Here is a 21,472-nt window from a genome sequence, read left to right on the forward strand (position 1 = left end):
TGCAGGACCGCCCTTTCCTGAAACCACATTGGGGCTCCGCAAGCCTCTCCTCAGCATGCCTAGCAAGGCGATGTTGAATAATCCTTGCCAGGACCTTACCCGGCACACTGAGGAGTGAGATGCCCCTGTAGTTGTTACAGTCTGTGCGGTCCCCCTTCTTAAAGAGGGGGACCACCAGGGCATCCTTCCAGTCCTGCGGAACCCGTCCAGTGGTCCAGACTGTTGTTATGATGTCATATAGGGCAGTCTGTGCACAAACGCCACCCTCCCTCAGCATTTCGCCTGGGAGATCATCTCTGCCCGGTGCCTTCCCTGGTCTCAGACTCCGGATCGCCCTCAGTACTTCCTCAACAGCCGGTACCTCAGCCAGCCACTCACAGGGGGTGACCTCTTCCAATATTTGAGGCACCGCAGCCTCAGCAGGGTTATCCCCACTTTGTGCCATGATGTTTTCCTGGCTGAGAGATTTTCCCTCCCCCAGGACCTCACAGAAATGCTCAGCAAATCTGCAAACCTGTTCCTGGGGGTCGGAGATTGGATCACCGTTTTTTCCTCTAATGATGGTAATAGGTGTGGCGCTGCAGGTTACTTTTTTGATGGAGTTAAATAGTGATTTGTGATCGCGGGCCACTGAGGCAGACTCCATCTCCTCAGCAACCCGCGACCACCACCCATCCTTACAGCGCCTTACGGCTCTCCGAACCTCCGAGCGAAGGCTGCGGTAAACCTCCTCATTCTCTGACGTGGGATGCTGTAGGCGATGAGAGTGGGCCTGTCGCTTTTTCTCAATTAACCTGAACACCTCCTCCGTCAGCCAGGGTTCCCGGGGAGGTCTGGACCGCGTACCCAAAGCAGCCATTGCAGCTGCATGAGTCACAGTCTTAAACCTCGCCCATTTACCCTCGACATCAGGTGGAGTGGGGGACGATGCCAACCCCAGCTGCAAGCGATGATGAAATTCTCGCTTGCAACTTTCATCAGCTAACTTAGACCAGGCCACTTTTGGTTGGAATGGGATCCTGGGTGTACACCCACCACCGGAGTGGAAGAATGGCAGGCGCATCTTACAGATGACTAGTCGATGGTCAGAGGGCAGATCAGCTCCACGGTAGGTCCTGGTGTCAAGGACATGGGCTCGCATCCGCTGGTCCGTCACTACGTAGTCCAGCAGATGTTCTTGCTTGGACCCGGCATGCATCCATGATGTTGTGTGGATGCGCCGATGCCGGAAGAGCGTGTTGGTAATTACAAGCCCATGGGCTGCACAGAAATCTAGCAGCCTCCTACCGTTGTTATTGAGCTGATCTGGCCCATGCCTTCCAATCACTCCAGACCAGGTGCCAGCATCATGACCAACTCGGGCATTGAAGTCACCCAACAAGATGACTCTGTCCCGAGTGGCCACTTTAGCCAGCACCTGTGACAGTAGGTCATAGAAAGCGTCTGACTCATCGGCTTTGCCTGCATCCCTCCACGGATGTTCGTCTTCGGTGGGGGCGTAAGTAACCACGACCACCACTCCTCGCCTCTGGTTGATGGGAAGGCGAGCCCAAAGTATCCTGGGGCTTACAGCTTCCCACACCTCACCGCCACGCTCCCACGCCCCCTTCATTCTTTTGTTCAGAAGAAGAGCCACACCCTGTTGTTTGGCAGTCTCCTGCCCCGAGTAGAGGACTGTCCACCCCTCATGGTGGCAGGAGCCAGAACCGGTCCACCGGACCTCCTGAATGCCACAGAGATCCAGGCGGTACCGGTCCAGCTCCCGACAGAGGAGTGGCAGCCTCTCCTCCGCAGTGAGCGTTCGAACATTCCACGTGGCCATCCGCAATGGTTTTTCGTTGTTACTGGAGGAGCCCCGAGGGTTAAAATTCAATCTCCTGGCTCCGCCAAATGGGGTTTGGCCAGGAGACGTCATAAAAGCCTGACCCCCCGGGGCCTCCGGCACAAGCTTATTAATTACAGGTTTATGTTTAAATCGTAGTTTAGTGGTGGTTAATTGAAGGTGGAGGGGTTACCAGCCCCTCGCACCCGTCCAGAGCCCCCGTTTAGCCACTGTGGTGGTCACAGACGCCATGAGGGGAGAGGCCAATGGGCATTGGCCCTCCCCCCACAGCACTGCCCACGACAGTGTTGCCCGTCCGGCACCGCGAGGAGGTAGGAGGTTGTTTTGCCTGTGCGCACGCACACACAGTGTCACACACACACAGCGCACGCACACACAGTGTCACACACACACACAGTGTCACACACACCCTCAGTGTCACGCGCACGCACACACAGTGTCACACACACACAGCGCACGCACACACAGTGTCACACACACACACAGTGTCACACACACCCTCAGTGTCACGCGCACGCACACACGCACTCGCACAGCGTGTCCGCTACCATGGACTCGTCCCACAGTTACACTCAGACTCGTTGTGTTTGATGTTCACGTGCTTTTGACATTTTGTCTGCACACGTTTTTTCAATTCTCGCTAACTGCCTGAGGGTGGATATCATGAGGAAATGTTGGGTATCGCATGATGTTTTATTTTGCTTACATCAGCCATTTACTAAGCAGTAGATTATCTATTTAATTTAAACATTGCTAAGTTATCGACCAAGGATAGGTTTCTCGCCTGTAGGGGATACTCGTGCATGTTTGAGAGCTGTCTCAATATCTATGTAACAGGCTTGACAGGACGAATATCAACAAAGGCGCTGATTATTTATGGTACGGTAGCTGCCGGTCTCACGGTGTTCCAGTTTAAATGGATTGTCAATTGAAACTTAACCTTTTTAAATTTGTGTGGTTTGTGTTGTCTTGCTGCTCAAGGCATTCACCATTATCAGCGACCGTATAAGAAAATGTGTCTTGATTTTACTAATAACTGAAATTTTTGCTACTTCTGTACAGTGTCCCCCAAATGTTCACAAACAAGATGGCTACAGCTGCAACAAGGATGTAAGCACTTCGGCGGTCCCCTTCCACTCGGCTCACAGCCACATCGAGTTCATGATGCCGACTCTCTCATGAAACCCTCTTTTGGCCAGCACACCCCCACATTGGCATTTAGCTGCTGAACATCTTGCTGCCATCGGCAAGTAGAATCCCTCTGGGGTTGACAACATGAGCACTACTTTGTGGGGGTGTCAATAGCTGTTGTTCTATGGATAGACTCACCCCCACCATATGAATGTGGGATTGTCATCACTGGCTCCAGGCTGTAGATGGTAGAGGAGCACCACCTCACCGCTCATTTTAGCAGTTAATACATTTTACTTTAACTATTTGTTGTATTGATTGCTGTCAATGCTTTTCTGATGATAGTATTTGGACAATGAATACCAGCCCAGTGCAGTGGCATATCGGTGCTGGTTGTGTTAAATATGTCTGTTCACAAAACGCGCGGTTCCCCATGGAACCTCGTGCTGTTTGCATGAGCCAGTGCACCTTGGGGTCAAAGTGGTGACGTCTTCCAGATGGTCTCCTGCATTGATGTGTTGCGTAGCAGGTGTCTACAATTGTAACAAAAACGTTATCAAATTAGTCACACTCTAACTAATGCAGATATAGTTTTCATGTATTTAAATGTTAGTGTCTCACATGGTAAAAAACCCTTTAATTTAACCATTACAATGATAATTCTGTTGTTTTCCAGGGGCGATGCTACAGCGGGCAGTGCAAGACTCGGGAGAAGCAGTGCAAATACATTTGGGGAGACAGTAAGAGCCACACTCGCCTGTTCTTACTGCAAGCTCACAAGAACGTGCACCCAGCACAGACTCAATACACACCTACTGCTGCTGCTCCATACACCAAACAAGGCCAGAGATCCCCCGAGTTGCCTTAAAGGATATTGGGACAAGTGTTATTAGCGAGTGGCACCTATGAAGGCCTGTATGGCACATGAGGGGGTGTGTGGCCAGCACCACACCCGCCCGCCTTTATCTCCATTGCGGCGATGTTTACACACCGCACCAGGCAAGCATTTGAGGCTGAGTTGACCTAGGCCAGGGGTCGGCAACCTACGGCTCCGGAGCCGCATGCGGCTCTTTACGGGCTGCTTCTTGACGATATGTACGTATGTACAGTATGTACTCAGATGCATTGCGGCTCTTGAAATACTGAATTTTTTACCGAATTGGAAAGAAATGGCTCTTCTTGTTATTTTGGTTGCCGACCCCTGACCTAGGCGATGCCTAGGACTGGTTCAGATAAATATAATCGTCACTGGTGGTGGCTGTGAGCGGGAATCGAACTTGGGTCGTCTCATTAAAAGACCGTTACAAAGGAGGCACCTCTATAACACGGCACCTGTCTACTCATCTCTCGCTGCTTACCACTTTCTGTATATGCCTCTCTCTGTTTACCTTTCTCTGTTTACGTCTCTCTGGATATGCCCAGTAACCACAACTTGGGGTCCTCTAGACCCCTGCTAGGCAGCAATGTCACCTCACTGTGCTCCACATTGATGTCAGTCTCCGAGGGGTTTCCTAATTGACGAGTCCTCCAGCTGTTTCTTCGGTGAAGAGTCGTCCGGCAGTTTATTCATTAATGAGTCCTTTAGCAGTTTCATTCAGACGCTGTCGCCTCGACAGACCTGGTTTTCACCTGAGGACGGCTGCTTGCGTTGTGGCCGAAACGTCGTGAGAATTGTTTTATTATGTTTTATTTTTATTATTTTATTACTTCCCTTCTACGTGACTTTACCGAAAGAACCAAGAAGATGAGTCCTTTAGCAGTTTCTCCATTGACGAGTCCTCCAGCAGGTGGGAGGTGACCTGAACCCAAACCCTGAGACATATACTGGGCACGTGTTCATCTACGTTGTGTACACTCCACGTTCACTCTCGCCGGGCATGCACTCCGTGCACGGGGTTCGCACTGCTCGCGCCCACCCTGCGCGTATGCACTCCAAACAAGACCTGCACACTTCGCACGTGGATAAACACTCCCAACAAACACACTGCACGTACACACGCAGGTAATTAGTCTGTCGACGGTCAAGCAAGCGCACACCTAAGGATGTCTGGCTAAAGGATAAAACCCTGATGTTAAGATCACGAGCGGAACATCGCAATGAGGCCGAGATGAGTGTGTGCATTAAACACTCAGTGCTAAGCAAGTGACAGCTTCAAGCCCTATAGCCGGAGGAGACAAAGCCGATGCTTTTCCAGCAGAGTGTGTTTTGTTGCCCTCTCATCCCAGGCAGCGTAGCTCTCACAGCACGGCATCTGTTGGCTGCCGATTGTTGCACGTTAGGCGAATGCATTACGGAAGAAAGGGCCTCTGACGAGAGTGCTTTCCGGTATTGAGTGGCGATGTGCCAGGGTCCAGAATGTACATTTTAAATCACACTACATGTAAATGCAAAGTAAGACTTATTACCTCCACATTATCCAATGCCTGAAATGTACAATGGACTTCAGTTCGTGATTGATCAAAATAGCGCAATTCATGCACGCGGCCTGGCACGCTGCTGCAGAGGGAATGCTAGACCGGCCGTCCATTGTAAACAACACGAGTGTCCGTTGTATGCCAGTTGTATTGCCCAAATTAACTTCGTGCAATCATTTCTCCTAATCCTTCTCATGAAACTTCTCAGAAAGATACCGTATACCGTATAAAATATCGTACTAGGAATCCTTTTCTTTTCATTTCATTTCACGCAGTTGCTGAGCACAGACCAAAGGCCGCACAACGTCAAATGGCCAGCAACTAACAGCACTGTCCAAGTTTTAATAGATAATTGTTAACTAGTGTGGTGAATTGAGCGAGGTTATGATTATACACTATGTAATACAATTTTTGTTCCTGGGTATATTAAGTGTTATTTTCTAATTGCTTATGCCTCAAAAGTATAGAAAATGGCTATTGTTCCCTGCAAACTTAGCTTTTGTGACCAGGACTTTGTGAAGGCATGACACAAATGCACATGTTTTCTTATTGAAAATAGGTACATTTAAAAATATCAACTACCCAGGAACAAAAAACAAATATTTTTTTGTTACACAGTAATTCTTATTCTTATCAGAGCTTGGGGGGGGGGGGGGGTGACGAAGAGGCGGTGGAAGGGAATTACAAAGTGAAGAATATTCGAGGGAAGGAGCAGGAAGTGACGTGTGGTGACGTGTGGTGACGTGCGGTGTGGTGACGTGCGGTGTGGTGACGTGTGGTGACGTGCGGTGTGGTGACGTGTGGTGACGTGTGGTGACGTGCGGTGACGTGCGGTGTGGTGACGTGCGGTGTGGTGACGTGTGGTGACGTGCGGTGTGGTGACGTGTGGTGACGTGTGGTGACGTGCGGTGACGTGCGGTGTGGTGACGTGCGGTGTGGTGACGTGTGGTGACGTGCGGTGTGGTGACGTGCGGTGTGGTGACGTGCGGTGTGGTGACGTGCGGTGACGTGCGGTGTGGTGACGTGCGGTGTGGTGACGTGCGGTGTGGTGACGTGCGGTGTGGTGACGTGCGGTGCGGTGACGTGCGGTGCGGTGACGTGCGGTGCGGTGACGTGCGGTGTGGTGACGTGCGGTGACGTGCGGTGTGGTGACGTGAATGGATCAGTATTTGTCACTGTGTGATAATGAGTACGTAGTATAAGGCAGTACACATTCGTTGCAGCGTGGATTGAAATATTAATCTCGCTTGTCATTTGGGAGCATGCCTTTGATCGGGCAAACAGCTCACGCTATCCAAACTTACATTATTCAAAATATAAATGTTATTTCATACATCCGGGCTGTAATTATTGACATAATATGCAGTTGTTTTCTGCATCTTGTTACCAGCGTTATTATTAACGAGTGGCAGTGGTTGCACAGCCTAAGCAGTCATTTGGATGCAGAGACACCCAGAGCTGCAAGTGCGCTGATACCATGCTCTGGCCGTCGCGAGGATCAAGGGCACGACTGGCCCCTTGCACCGGACACGTACCGTGACAGCAAGCCCGCACGCCCGCCCCTCTATTTGCACGCTCCCCGCTTGGCCTCGGCCAACTGTCGTGCTGCCGTGTGGTGGTTCAAGGCGAGCGCATGCTGTGACTCATCTGGCAGAGGTTAGCAGAGCTGCAGGGCTAAGCTGGAATTATGATGCACCCGTTGAAGGAGCAGGACCTTGATGCCATCAGCCTCGTCGTGCTGCGTCCATCCGTCACCAAGAGCAGACGAGAACGTTTAATTGTTATGAGACTGCTACAACTGCACACATTATGAAGCGTGATGTGTTGAGCTTTGGTCCAATAATGTAATTCCTGTCACTGCTGGGATGTAATATTGTATCTTGTAATATCATTAGATAGACTTGGTTAGACTGACACCTCAATATTATGTTGTAAAAATAATATCGAAGGTATCCCAATATATGATTTTCTTAAAATAAATTTTTGGTCAACAAACTGACTGTTCTTAAATTGCAGAACCTGACAACAGAGCAAGACGTTTAAGTGTATTTATTTAACCACATGAGAACTTTAACAGTGTAGAATAATGAAAAATAACAATAAGGATAAACCATGGGCATATACGAGCTGCAGCAAGCTGGAGAACAGTTGCATTGTGCCAACACGCTCCACATCTTCCATCGCTTTCCTGGTGGAGTGGTAACACTCCACAGAGCGCAGTTCACTCCCACTGATCACGAGTGTCACGGTAACAAGGGCATACACCAGCAGCGGGTACGAAGACTACTTTGTGGATTCATAATACAGGGTTTTTTTTGGGTTTGATTGCATTAGTAAGTGTTGTTAAACCCGGTGTGCTGTACTCGTACAATGGATTCAACTGAGTCGCAGACGTAGACTTGGAGGCAACACATTTATTTAACTCCCCTTAACAGAATAACAACCTATGGTGGTAACCACCAGGCTAACTACACTAGTCACAGCGTAACTGGTGTAGTTAACTGGGTGGTAACCACCAGGCTAACTACACTAGTCACAGCGTAACTGGTGTAGTTAACTGGGTGGTAACCACCAGGCTAGTTACACTAGTCACAGCGTAACTAGTGTAGTTAACTGGGTGGTAACCATCAGGCTAACTACACTAGTTACAACGTGACTGCTACTACGAACCGGGACCAACAGCTTCGGCCCAGGTCCACGTGTTGGAGACTCGTTGAACGGAGAACGTAGACGAAGGTTTCTTCCAGGATGAACAACAATCCCGGTCGCTCTTAGGACTCGGCTTCTATTCTCTGCGGCGTGGCCGGTTTCACCCTTAGCCACGACCACCTTCCAGAATCCTCGGGAAGGATCTGGGTCTCAATCACGTGACCACCCCTAGCCCCCACCTGGGGCCCCTTTGTAGACTTAACTGGTCACGTCTCCTCCCGGGTCAACCAGAGTGCCATGGCCTCGAGTAACCTCATCCCTCGGCCGGCACCCACACACCCTGTCCTGTAGGGCTGGCACTGCACGCCAAGCGCGGTGCCATCGAGCGCGATCCCTCAGGGCCGGTACTACACCACACCACGTGGTGTCCGCGATGTCGCTACGCCGCACGCCGTGCCTCGCTAGGGCCGGCACTGCACGTTGACATCCCGCGATGTCACTACACTCGTAACGAATTGGCGTGTTCTGCTTACATGACAAACCTTACTAATTTGCTGTCGGGTGGTGGCGGTTTTAACGACATTTTTATATATTTACGCGATCTAACCCAAAAAGCCTGTTTGTGAAAGCATTTGCCCTCTCTTGTGAGAGGCAAATTCACGTCTGCAGATGCCAAACACCTAGAGTTTGTGTTGCAATAACTTAACTAATAAGAAGCACGCACATGGGCCTTTTGACACACACACACAACAGCTGAACACGGCCGTGTTTACCAGCCACATCGTCAGTGTTTTGCATGCGTGTGAGAAATCTTATTCACTGAAGCCACTTTGTGTGCACATTATGTAACTCACTTTGGTTGATTGATTTTTGGGTTGGGCCATGAAATAACCTGACCAGAATATGTGTCGTTAAGACTCCCCGCCACCCTACACAGTCAAACTAATGTAAGCTGTCTCGCGTACGAGCATGTATTAGCGCCCCAGTTATTGTCTCAGCTTACTCACTGGGGAGCTGAATAACAATTCACAACTAAAAATAACGATATACATTTGTTCGGATCATTTGGCCTCTTGAAAGAATCCATTATGAATCTAAATATTGACTGCGAAATCCTACGCCTTACGTTAACATTGATTTGCTCTAAAATGTTTCAGTGCACGCTGTTTTTTATGAAAGAGAAAATTTACATTTGAGATTTAGATTATTTTTCCTTTCTTGAGACAAATAAAACAATGACAATTTGTTTTGGTCAAAAATGTTGACTCTGAATGCTTCATTATCCAAGATCACGCGTTTGAGTACACAGACATATTAACCTCAAACGCGACAGTGTGAAGTAGATTTAAATTTACAAATTTACATAACATTAGCATGTTAATTAGACATGCAAATGATTGCGTGCCGTCGTATTTCCAAAAATGCGAGTGTGGGCAGGATAAACAGAAACGAGACGGTTTCTGTGATGGATTTTGATATTTGTTCAATGTTTTAATTTGCGTCACTGTGCGTAATAATGCATATGTAATGTATATAATGAGCACACCTACATTTAATGAGACAAAATGCTGTACTCATTGTGACTTGAAGCTTTCGTGACTGCAGGAATTCATATTCTTTGGGTCTTTCGGTAAAGCCACGTAGATATCTATCACAACGTTTCGATCGCAACACAAAAGCAATCGTCGTGATGTTATTATTTTTATTCTTTTTTCTATCTACGTGGCTTTACCGAAATACCCAAAGAATATTATCATCATCCAATTTTGAGAACAAATGTGCGAGATTGATCATGGCCAGAGTCTGCTGCCGGTAAAGGGGCTGTGGCTGCTGCTGCTGCTGCTGCTGCACTGTAGTCCCACCTCAGGGAGCACTGGGTGCAATGCTCTCGCAGGAGGTCTACAACAAATGTGCATTTAAACAGCAATGACTAAAGGCAAGTGCAGCTTTTAACTCACGACGTGCATCACAATTTGTTTATAAAGCTGTTTTAAAAAAACACTACAGAAGCACCTCTTGCACACAGCAACCCATCAGGACCACATCGCGACCTTCTGTAATGTTTCTGTACTCTGCTGAAAGTGACTTGGTGCCCCACGATCTCCTCTTGCCTCGAACTTGATAGCATTTGTTTACTCGGTCCCACAGTGCTGATGAGACTTAGAGGGCAATCAGTGCATAGTTCAAACCAGTTCAAGAGTCATCTGTTGAAATGTTGCCAGATTCTGGAAACCGGTTGGTTGATGGATTGAGATGTTGTTGTCAGTGACCAGATCTGTATCGTCGTTGGGCAAAGATTGGCGCAATTTTTTTCGTGAAACACATTTTTACGAGGAGAATACATTCGACTGAGCATGAGCAGCGTCGCCAGCGTGCATCAGAAGGCGGTGCGCATGTGAGCCCAAGCAAGCGCCTGATGCGAGCGTCCATTGGTACATTTGTGCATTTCTCTGCGTGCTTTTTGATGGAATCAAACCCCCTGATAAAACAAAAGTTGTTTTCATGGGCTGGCCTGCCATGTTTTAAAGAGTCTCTCATTAAGCAAGTTGTAGACATTGAGTGCAGCAAGTTGTAGACATTGAGTGCAGCAAGTTGTATGTACTGTGTGCTTTTTGCTGCAGAGGGAATGTCGTCGGAGAGGCAGTGCTACGACAAGCTGAACATCGAAGGCACCGAGAAGGGAAACTGCGGCAGGAAGGAGGACTCGTGGTTACAGTGCAGCAAGCAGTGAGCGTCGCAACACCGTCACTGACGTGCAAACTCAAACCCTCACACACACACCGTGCGTACACAAACCCTTACACACAAACCGTGCAAACACAAACCCCCACGCATAAACCGTGCGTACACAAACCATACGTACACAAACCGTACGTACACAAACCGTGCGTGCACAAACTCTACCCACTATATCATGCGTAATAATTGAGCACATTTGGTATTCGCGCCATTCTCATAGTGCGAGGCTATGGCAAAGGAAGGCGCTGTGTTTGACATCGTCTGCGCTATTTTCACAGCAGGGAGCGATGTTGCTGCATGTGTTCCCAATTGAGTATTTCGCAGGTAACTTTGAAAATTTGGCTAATTTTGACCAAGACGCAGGCACATAATGCCCTACTCTTTTTTAATGAACTCGCGGGATCTTTAATTTTCACCGAAATGTTGAAAAGCAAGCAATATTTTGGACAATTATGTTCACACATAGTTCATGTTTCAGCTTATGAGCAGAAACACATTACATGGCGAGGTATTCCTCTATCAGCGCTACCATCCCACCAGCTTTGGCCTTCACACTACGTGGAAAACAGCACGTCTCCAGCTGCTTTTCACAAAGTAGAAACCATTCGGATGCATTTCAGGGAAGGATTTAGCTGAGAAGTCTTCTGGTTTTTACATTAAATATTTATCTCAAAGCGTGACTCGGGCCACGCCGCTGCTTTGACAGCCACGCTCAGTTGTGCATTGAGCCACCGGGCGTGCCGTGAGCCACGCTGTGCCTGTCTCGGTCCCTGTGTTGCAGCGACGTGCTGTGCGGATTCCTGCTGTGCATGAACGTGAGCCGTGAGCCGCATCTGGGCGAGCTGCAGGGAGACCTGGTCAAGGTCTCTATTCGACACAACGGCCATTTACTGGAGTGCAGGTGACTATTGGCGTACACGCGTAGGCTTGCAAGGCATCAGAGATGGTCTGTGGCATGTACGTGTAGCGTAGCTTGATTCTTATCCATGAGACTTAATATTGCTTGATGTTTAAATGCACAGCACTATCACAATATTGCTACTTACTCGTATTTGTTTTTTTATATAATGAAACAATTGTGTACATTACTAATTAATATTTTCTTGTTTTATGAGCCTTGAAGCTCATTCTAACTTTTTGTTAGGTTTGGGGAGGGTCAGGTGGGCTGTGCATTGTAACACCACTGTTCATGCTATCACAGTTTCAGCATTACGTCTGGAAATAGAATCAGGCTGCTGTGCACAAAGTGTACACTTCAGCAGGGGCATGTACCAGATTATGGATTTCTGGTGATGCCTTGCTACCTAACATTCTCCATATTTATTGCTATTTTTGTGTTCTATTCTCCAGTCTCAGACAAAGAGGAAAAGTTTAAATCGTCCCATTTGGAATATAAATGTTTTACCTGTTTTCCGAATTTGGAAAATACTTGGAACATGTATTTATGTATACTGAACCAATATACACACCTCTGCAGTCACAGACACATATATATATACCCACGTGCATATATGTGTATATTATACGTCTATTTAAATGAAGTGCACTTTGTGTTAACGTGTTCGTATTGTGTTATTTCAGCGGTGGCCACATAATGCTGGCTGATGGTTCAGATCTGGGTTATGTTGAGGATGGCACTCCCTGTGGACCAGATGTCATCTGCCTGGACCACAAGTGCCAACCGCTTCAGGCCCTCAACCTGTCTGGCTGTCCCTCCGCCATCCAGGGCACTGCGTGCTCAGGACACGGGGTAACAGCCACTTGTGCAGACCTTTGCTGCCGCGCGTTATTTTGTTCGAGGGCCTCGCCCTGGGGTCCGGAGCCTCTCGATAACCTCATCCACTAATGAGGCAAGGAAGGAGGACATTTTATTTGTAATGGAGGGTCTTTCCCTGCAGCACTGTTAGAAGTTAGTTTGATCACCATTTGTTCTAACGGCGGTGTGGATAAAGATCCCATGGATGCCGTAGGGCTCGGGGTGTTTCGTATTGTTGTGAGATGCGATACTGGTCAGTGATGTGCAGTTTGACACTTCGCGCCTCCAATGAGATCGCCCAAAAACTAAAGGAAACAAAAGGAAGAGAGAGATGCCGAGGAGAAGGGGAAGGCTTGAGTTTCTTGAAGGCATCGGCCGTACGAAAGAACAAGTGTTGCATTATGTGCATGCTGCATTCTGGTGTTGACCGAGTGATAGCTGAGCTCTGAGGAGGGTCAGAGACAGCTATTCATGAATGTGTGCCTGCAGAGGTACTCATCGGCTTAGTCTAGCACAGCACCACGACGGAGCGGGCAGCCCAAGGCCCCACTGCATGACCATCAGAGGCGGCAGGGCTTACGGCACCACCTGCCCGGAGTGTCCAGGCTGCAAACGCCTTCAGATTTCGTTGCGGATGATTGTGGGGATTACAGATTTCTAATCGTAGATTTTAAAATGTTCCTTTTTTCGTCACCTATCTAGGCAATACATATCTATCTTTACACAACGTGTTCAAATCTGCCGATTTGTTACTTCACTTTGATGAGCATTCACTTTGTAATGACAGTGTATAATGCCGAGAGAAGCATGAGGAATTTACATGAAATCCGTTTATAATTTGTATAATGTGCAATAAATTTGCAAGTGTGGTTCTTTGTTTAATTTCCAATCGTGCAAGATGTTCCTGTGCCTGCTTTCTGACTGCCCGCGTGTGTGCTCTTGCTGCCACAGGTGTGCAGCAACGAGGCGCGGTGCGTGTGTGAGCGGCACTGGGTCGGGAACGATTGCAGCATCTACAGCCCCATCCCAGAGGTGGTGCCCACCAAGGGGTCCGAGGGCCCTTCCCGGGGTTCGTATCTCTCTTCGCCGTACACGCAGCCTGCGGCACACACGGCACGCCATGCAGCTCTAGATGCCAGCAAGTGTAGTTATGATAAAACGTCGCGTTGTGCGTTTACTTAACCAGGAACATAAGGGGCGATGACATAGTGGTGGCGCATCTGCCGTTCGTTGCAGATGTTTATGGTTCGTAGCCTGGTAGGCCACCCTGGTTAATACCGCGGGCGAATGTACCGCAGTAAAAGCCCTACGTGCCGTCTGCGTCACAGAGGGAGTTAAAGATCCCGAGACGTTTTTCAAAAGCAGTAGGCCATTGTGTGCTGTCATGACGGTCCAATTGTGAAAATGAGACCACAAATGACTCCGCTGGGACTACACACATCAACATCACCCCTACTGTGGCACTACTGCAGGCTATGTCTGTAAAACACAGCCCCTTCGCTAGAAGATCCACGTGGATATTCAACGTGCTAAACTCTCATTAATTATTTTTAATGTTCTCTTTATGCACCAATATGATAAACCTGGCGAATTCTACCTCAGCCATAGTTACGCCATTTAATGTGTGACAGTTCACAGTTGCAGGTAAGTACATGTCCAAGGGGACATAATGACTTTCTGAGTGTTTATAATACATACATTTAAGGATCAATTGAAGTAAAGGTTTCAAAATATTATATAGTAGGAAGACTGTGCAGGCTATTTTATTCTTTCCCCAATGGTTCGCAGCCCAATGTGTTCGTGGTTTTGGTAGTTAAAGAGCATTCCTATCAGCGGGAGAAGGCGAACAAGCAGTTTTATCATTGGACAAATTATAAAAACAGCTAGATGTGTTTCTTGGGTCATTCCTATATATTGATACATCAACAGTGAATAGTTTCAATAGAGCTGAAGAGATATAGACAAATTTAGGACTTAGACTGAATGTGTGAGTGTATTCTCAACCACACACCCACTGAAGTCACGGTGATATCAGAGACATAAAAAATAACGCTTGTTCCAAAGGTTCTCGCTCAACCACAGTGTTCGTATAAAGGTGTAGTTATTGGATATCCACTCTGTTCTTGCATTGCACCAGGCTGCAGTCATGTCCTGAATTTACTGAGGAGGGAGACGTCTCTGATTATCTGGGGTTCGTTTGCAGGAATCGAGTCCTCCAGGTCCATTGCCTAGATCCCTTCTTTGTGACCAAGAGCTCGTTATCTTCACGTCTCTGCTCGCTGTGAACTCTCAGTAGACGCTCGCCTCCCTCGTTCATTACTCCAATGCCAAATGTAACAGTCATCCTCTTGTGCTCGCCGTTGTCTGCCGTTGTGTTGAAGTCCCTCACTCTGATCCCATCATTGGTTTTGCCCTCATGTGAATGTGGTTTAGTTTCGTCACACATTTTGTTGACGTCTTTACCTTCACGGCTTGTTGGTGGAGCACAGCGAACGGGCCAGGTGCCTCGGCGGTCGAGCGATCGCTTCCCAGTAGGAAGGTCGCGAGTTAAAATCCTGGCTGAGAGTTTTTAGTCAGCCCATCATCCCTCTGGAGTCAGTAAAATTAGTACAAATATGTAGGGAAGTCAACAATGGTTTCCCCAATGGATTTCCTTGCTGCTGCCATAGGAATGCGAATATTTCTCCACAGGCTGCGGGCAGCTCTAATGCTGAAGTTTAGCAGGAATCACTTTGGAAATTTTCACTTGTAGAGAATCATAGTGTTCATTGTGATATCCTTTCTAAAGTTCCTTTAAGACTGTGGCTGTGGAGTGTTCAATTTGGCATACTTGACCAGTTTCTTCACCAGTCTCTTGACCAGTCTATATGAAATGTTTACATGTCAGAAGAATTATCTTACCCAGAAAAGAAACACCGTACAAGGTGATGCCACTCATACAGAGCTCAACTACATATAAACGTACTTTCTGTACTTACATTTCTTCATTTAATTGTTTATTTCCATTCTAACTTGTGCGACCGCTTAATTAATTTTCGCACCTTCAATGTATTTGAGTGTTGCTGCTTTGCGCACGAATGTTTTAATTTTGCGCCTAAAAGCCGCGTCTCGTCCTGATTTGAAAAGCCCCAAGTGAGAAACCAGCAGCCATCTGCGACAAACTGAGAGTCCCATCCTTGCAGCCGCATTTTCATTTACGAGTTAAAAACTAAATATATATTCTTGCCTGATGCTGGGATTGCACTACAGCAATACGATCACCTTGAAGGTGATGGAGCGGTGGCGCATTGGTTTGCTCACTGCGCTCTGAACCGGCGACGCGAGAGCAGTTCCTGGCCACGGTTAACCTGAGCGGCCAGTGGCTTCTGAACTTGTCCTGGATACCCCCTTCACCAACCCGCACTGACCAGCGTGGTCAAGTGTGCTCAAATAACCACCAATGTCTAATCCGGCTTGCGGAGGTCTTTGTGCAATGGTGGATTGACGCAGGACAATATGTAGCTCTCCGTCTATGTGTGTGACGGCTGTGTGTAGCTATATACACAGGAACTGTAGAGTTCCGTGCACACATGACGAGGGTGTAACCACTTGACCGAGTTGAGAGTCGCACTCATCATCATATAACCACGAGGGGATGTGTACAGCAGTACTGATCTTACCTTTAAAAAACACACGTAACTTTAGAATAGTCTTATTTATCTATTTTCTTTATACGATGCCTGTCTGCGGTCCTATTTATCTACACACTTGTGAATTTGACACGCCCATCCACAGGTGATGCGGTGGGTTTTAGTTGTCCGTGCTGATTGATGAAACGCAGAGGCTACTTTGATGACTAACATAATCACTCGCATTCTTGTTGGGAATATAATTAACAAAATACACAAGCAGACAATACGCCACCTCCACATATCTATCCCTTCACGTAAAAAATGATTAAGTGTGGCTGGACTGCTGTGCAGCCGCACTGTGCAGTAATGGGGAGAGCCCAGAGTCCGAGATTTCCACCTGGATGGCTTCCCTGCCCACGCAAACCGTGTTTGTGATGCGAGATGCATAGGGACCCATATCTAACAGAGAGGGTCATTGCCTTTAAAATATCTGGCAATTCACGAGCATTGGTGCAAGCAAGCCTGACCCAGCAATAAGACACTGAATGTCAAGACAGGTCAAACATTGTTTTGCATTGAACCAATGCTGCTGAAATTATGCTCTGCCAAAGGGCCATGTGGCTACTGATGGGATGTGGAGGGACCGAATTGTCTTCGCGTTCATTTATTTACCACACGCATAGGGCCGACTGTGCCCCAGTGGTCTCACTGGTGGTGCATTTGAATGCATTGACGAGATAAACTTTTTTTCATATAAACAGAGATTCAAGCTCATGTTGTCCCAGTGTCGGGCACACACACCATAGGCACGTATCATGTGCTGCTTTGGAGTTTTCTTGCATCTTCCTTGACATGTATCGTGTTAAACTCACCCTCACAAATAGCAGCACAGTGCCAAGATACTACGGTGTACAGGCATCGGTTGCTGCTGGGCACACTTTAACTGAAACCGCTAATTTTTTTATTTTCCTCTTTTGAGTTAAATTATTACTGAAACTTGGATGATACATTTCATTTAAAGCTTGGGTGCCGCCATCTTGAATCTGAGAGGGTTTTGTTGCGGGCGTTTTCCCTGCTTGAGTTGGCTACGCTGCGGTGCCCGTCCATTCCTCCTCGCCCCCAACACCTCCTTCACCTGCACCTCACGCTGCAATATTAACAGCTCCAGCTATTATGTGACCAGTCAAATGTTGCCACCCTTCCCACCGACCAAACTCGAACACATTTCTCAGTCAGCTTAGGTCTATCAAAACCGTGCAGTATACTGCAGTAAACTTCAACACAATACCGGTACCAATTCCGGCCACCCGAACACATATGCCAATTCCTGGACAGTACGTGTTAAATCTGGATAGGTGGGAACCCTCGCCTTGCTAAGATGCCCCACTTAATAGAGCTCATTCCATTTGGCAAGCAGTCTGCATGGAGGACTGCAGCCTGCTCTAGCAAATGTGGGCTGTAAAAAGTGACACATTCCAAAGCATGTGTCAACCAATCACAGAGTTGTTAAATCTCATTTCAACTGAAACCGCAGAGGTGTTTAATCCTGTGCGACTTTTCCAAATAAATGGATACTATTGTCAGACAGATGGAAGCACGAACAATGCTACATTAAAGATTATCAAGGCTGATGGGTCAAGACGCCAAAAGTATCCTTGACATTTTAGCCGCTGGTAGTCATAGAGGTAAATATATTATTGGTGTTGATCAGCACTGAATCGCAGGAGAGATTATATCGTAGCTCGTCTGAACTTGATTTTATGAGTGCTATTACAATTGTCGTGTTATATTTGACGTAATCAAATGTGTTGCTTTGCCCCCCCCCTATCCCTTTGGACAGTGAGCCAGGCCACTAACAAGCTTATAGGGGCAGTGGCAGGAACCATTCTGGCGCTGGGAGTGATATTTGGAGGAACTGGGTGGGGACTAGAGTAAGCATTTCCCATCAGTGGCACCCAGTGATCTCTGCGGAGCTTGTCTCACTCTTCCAGTTCGTTTTCTTTCAATTTATCGCAGAAAGGTGGAAACAACATTACACCGTTTTATTTACACGTGCCGCTTCTTGTTCTTCAGCTTTTTGTCCCTCTGTGTCTCAGCTTTGTGAGTTCCATGCTGTGGTCAGACGCCAGCGTTGTACCCTGTGCCCTTGTGCCGTGTGCAGTGGTGCTGTTGGTGCTGTGATCTAATGTGTGCTCGTGATCCCTGCCGCCCTCTCGCCCTTGCATGCCTTCTCACTCTTTCTCCTCTGGGCGATTGTGGGGCATCACAATAGAAGTGGAGCAGTATGCCTACGAGTGCCTACGAGTGCAAAACTTTCACAGTTCTTTCGGCGTAAGGCACCTAAAACACATTGTCACCTTGAGTTCAGAGTTTCAGGCCTCCCTGGATACTGTTGCAAGCAAGAGTCCTTGAGTTATCACTGTTACATTATGTGTCTTTGTGGGGGGTTTGTTAACATTTGGTTTCATACAGTTGCAGTTAAAGGGGCGATTTTGGTGGTCTTTTCCCCTGTCTTCCCAATTTTAAGAAACAAATAACCGCAGTTTAATTTCGACGTGCGTCCAGGAACGGGCTGGACGCAGCAGCGTGTCACGGCGGCGGGAGTGGCCGAGGGGTTGCGCTCTTGTCTTATCCCTGTGCTGTGCGCAGCGTGTTTGGTGTGTCATCCCGATGTCGCCCCTCCCCTCCGCCCCCCTCCGCTCCTCTCCTGTCGCAGGTCCTAGTGCTGCCAATATCATTATAGGCTCCATCGCTGGTGCCATCCTGGTGGGGGCGGTTGTCCTGGGGGGGACAGGATGGGGCTTTAAGTAAGCACTGTGGCATGCTTCTTTTGACTTGCCTGCACTTTTCCTTACTAGCCTGGCTTTCCCTAGCACTGCTTTGCTGCTGCACTACACTCCGGGACGCGCGGAGGCAGACGCAAAACCGAGCACACGCACCGCACATGCATGCAGCAAATGCACGGCCATAGACGTATGGTGCGTGCCACCCGCTTGCACGCGTCACTCAGCCAGTGTGCTTACCACCAAGCAGCCGGTAAAATATCTACGCTATTTATTTACAAGACATATCGACGCGAATATATTACACGTATACATTCTAAAGGACGCAATACGTGCAATCTACACGCATCCTTATCGCGTGCGTTTTTCTGCACACACGCTCAACTGTTGCCGTCTAAAGCCTGCACCCACACGGCAGACTCGCGCATTAAACACACGCCGCGGCCGCCTTTGCAAAACGCGTCCCTTCTCGACAGTAGCGTCAAACGAACGTGCGCAGAGAGATTCGTCGCTCGTTCCGTTGGCACGCGCGCATCAGCCATGCGTCTAGCGGGGACTCGGGAGCAAAACGACGACGTTGCTTCTGAGCACAAGTGTTGGGGAAACAATGTTTCTGCTGTCATGTTGCCACGTGCTATTGTTTGTGTATGCACGCTATAACAACGTACTGTGTGGTGGCTAACAGCTGCCAATGCGAGTGATGTGGTGACTGGGCTTCATGAAGACTTTAAAACCTCTCCAAGCCAGACTCAGTGAAGCTGGTATTTGGGGTATGCCAGGAAAGCTGGCCAAAAATATTTGTTGTATTTAAATTTACATGCCGGAGGATACGGTATTCTGTGATGACTAACTAATGAAAATATAATGAACTAGAAACATAACATTTATTTAAAAATATATTTTCTCAATGATTGCGAGTGCAAGGCCATGGAGCGACCAACGCACGGGGCGAGCGCGCCCTGCTTGGCCCAACCCTGTCACCTCTCATTTATTTTGCCATCCTTTCCAAACTGTAAATCTGGTTCGTTAAATAGAATATTGTCTTGCGGTATGTTTATTTTGTAAATTAATGTAAATAAAATTTGACGCTGTAAGAAATATTATCCAATATTTTTGTATATTGCTTTAATTTTTTTGATACATGGAATACATTTTAGAGATAAATAACTGGGAAACACGTCAAGCGTTACTATTGTAAATACCGTACAGTCGTTACCTTAAAATTATTTTTCTTCAATTGTAAATATGTAAATAATTAATAGTGGTTGCTTAATAATGTTTAAGAGTAATGTACTTGTACATGCAAATGGATATCTTGGTAATTATTCAATTATTTGGTCTATGCCAGACATCTCCATCACCAGAAAAGCTCTCCCCGAGTCAGTCGGTCTTTGAGAGGTTTTACTGTATGAGCAGCTGTCTTGAGGATTCCTTGAATTAGGAAGACCTTCATGAGTAAGGTCACTCGTGATATCAGCACGTTTAAACCTGATGTCGCAATTCTTAGATTAGTATTTTGTAGCAGCAGATAGCAGGCACTACCATATGCGCTATTGGGATTTTTGAGAAGACATCTGTTGGAGAAAATACAAAGCCCTTTGCATCGATAATTATAAACGCGACAAGGGAGAGCACAAACCTGAGACGACCGCCTCGACACAGACACGTGACTTGAGATGAGACTCAAGGGACGAGAGTGTTGGCTGTGGTTTGTCGGGACGGTTATGGAAATTCTACCACCATCAGCATTAGTGCTGCCCTATAACTGGCTTGACTTTTATGACTGAAACTATGTAACCAAATGTTCGGGGCACAGATACATAGATTTGTTTTACCTCATGTATAATTGGAAAAAAACTTCCAACATTTATCTTTTGTAAAAAAATAATTTCACAGAATTTGTCAGTACACGACAAAAAATGCCGTCTCCACAAAATATAGACTAATATCTGACAGGTCAGTTGGTATTGTTTGGTTATAAGGCAATGGATCTGATGATGGTGGTAAAGATCTTTCTAAGATTTGTGTACAGGATGCACTTTCAGTCCGATGGAGAAACCAGACTTTGGTGCTCAGCCGAATGAAACGACGACTTTCTGTGCATGTTTTTGTTAATAGTAAAAAATAAAAGCACATTTCTTAATTTGTAAAATATTAATGGCTCGTGCAATGAACTGTGGACATAAGTACATCCTTTGTGCAAAAGCAGTCACAAGATAACTATTTCAATGGCACCAATTATTTTTGGTTTCCAAAGGAAACTTTAAACTCGATGGAATAAAACAATGTCACATCAAATTATCGCGGCAAACTCTTCTTTGTAACAATTATTCCAATAAGTGAAAGGCCTCGATCTGTTTCAGGCATGTTCTAAAACACTAAAGTCAGAGAACCTTCAGGCAACAGAATTAGCTCTTGCTCCTTTACAAGGAGATGGCACCAATCGTTAACGTTGGCAGTTTGTTCTTCAGTGTCAAAAAACAAACATGCCCCTTTGTTGACACTTTCTGTTGGAAAATAACATTCGCGGGTACTATACAATTGT

At 47.1% G+C, this 21,472-nt stretch overlaps 1 protein-coding gene across 1 annotated transcript in view; it reads left to right on the forward strand.

Annotated features, from left to right (window-relative positions):
- LOC144721109 (disintegrin and metalloproteinase domain-containing protein 11-like) overlaps positions 1-21,472 on the forward strand; it is a 124,801-nt gene that overhangs the window by 70,639 nt on the left and 32,690 nt on the right. Inside the window, exons 19-25 of the mRNA XM_078598491.1 lie at positions 2,906-2,953; positions 3,651-3,714; positions 10,660-10,765; positions 11,559-11,678; positions 12,359-12,527; positions 13,485-13,602; positions 18,861-18,951. Of these exons, the coding sequence (XP_078454617.1) occupies positions 2,906-2,953; positions 3,651-3,714; positions 10,660-10,765; positions 11,559-11,678; positions 12,359-12,527; positions 13,485-13,602; positions 18,861-18,951 (716 nt within the window). The remainder of the gene's footprint in view (positions 1-2,905; positions 2,954-3,650; positions 3,715-10,659; positions 10,766-11,558; positions 11,679-12,358; positions 12,528-13,484; positions 13,603-18,860; positions 18,952-21,472) is intronic.

The sequence above is a fragment of the Lampetra planeri genome, chromosome 10, assembly GCF_965212315.1.
Source record: "Lampetra planeri chromosome 10, kcLamPlan1.2.h2, whole genome shotgun sequence".
NCBI lineage: Eukaryota > Metazoa > Chordata > Hyperoartia > Petromyzontiformes > Petromyzontidae > Lampetra > Lampetra planeri.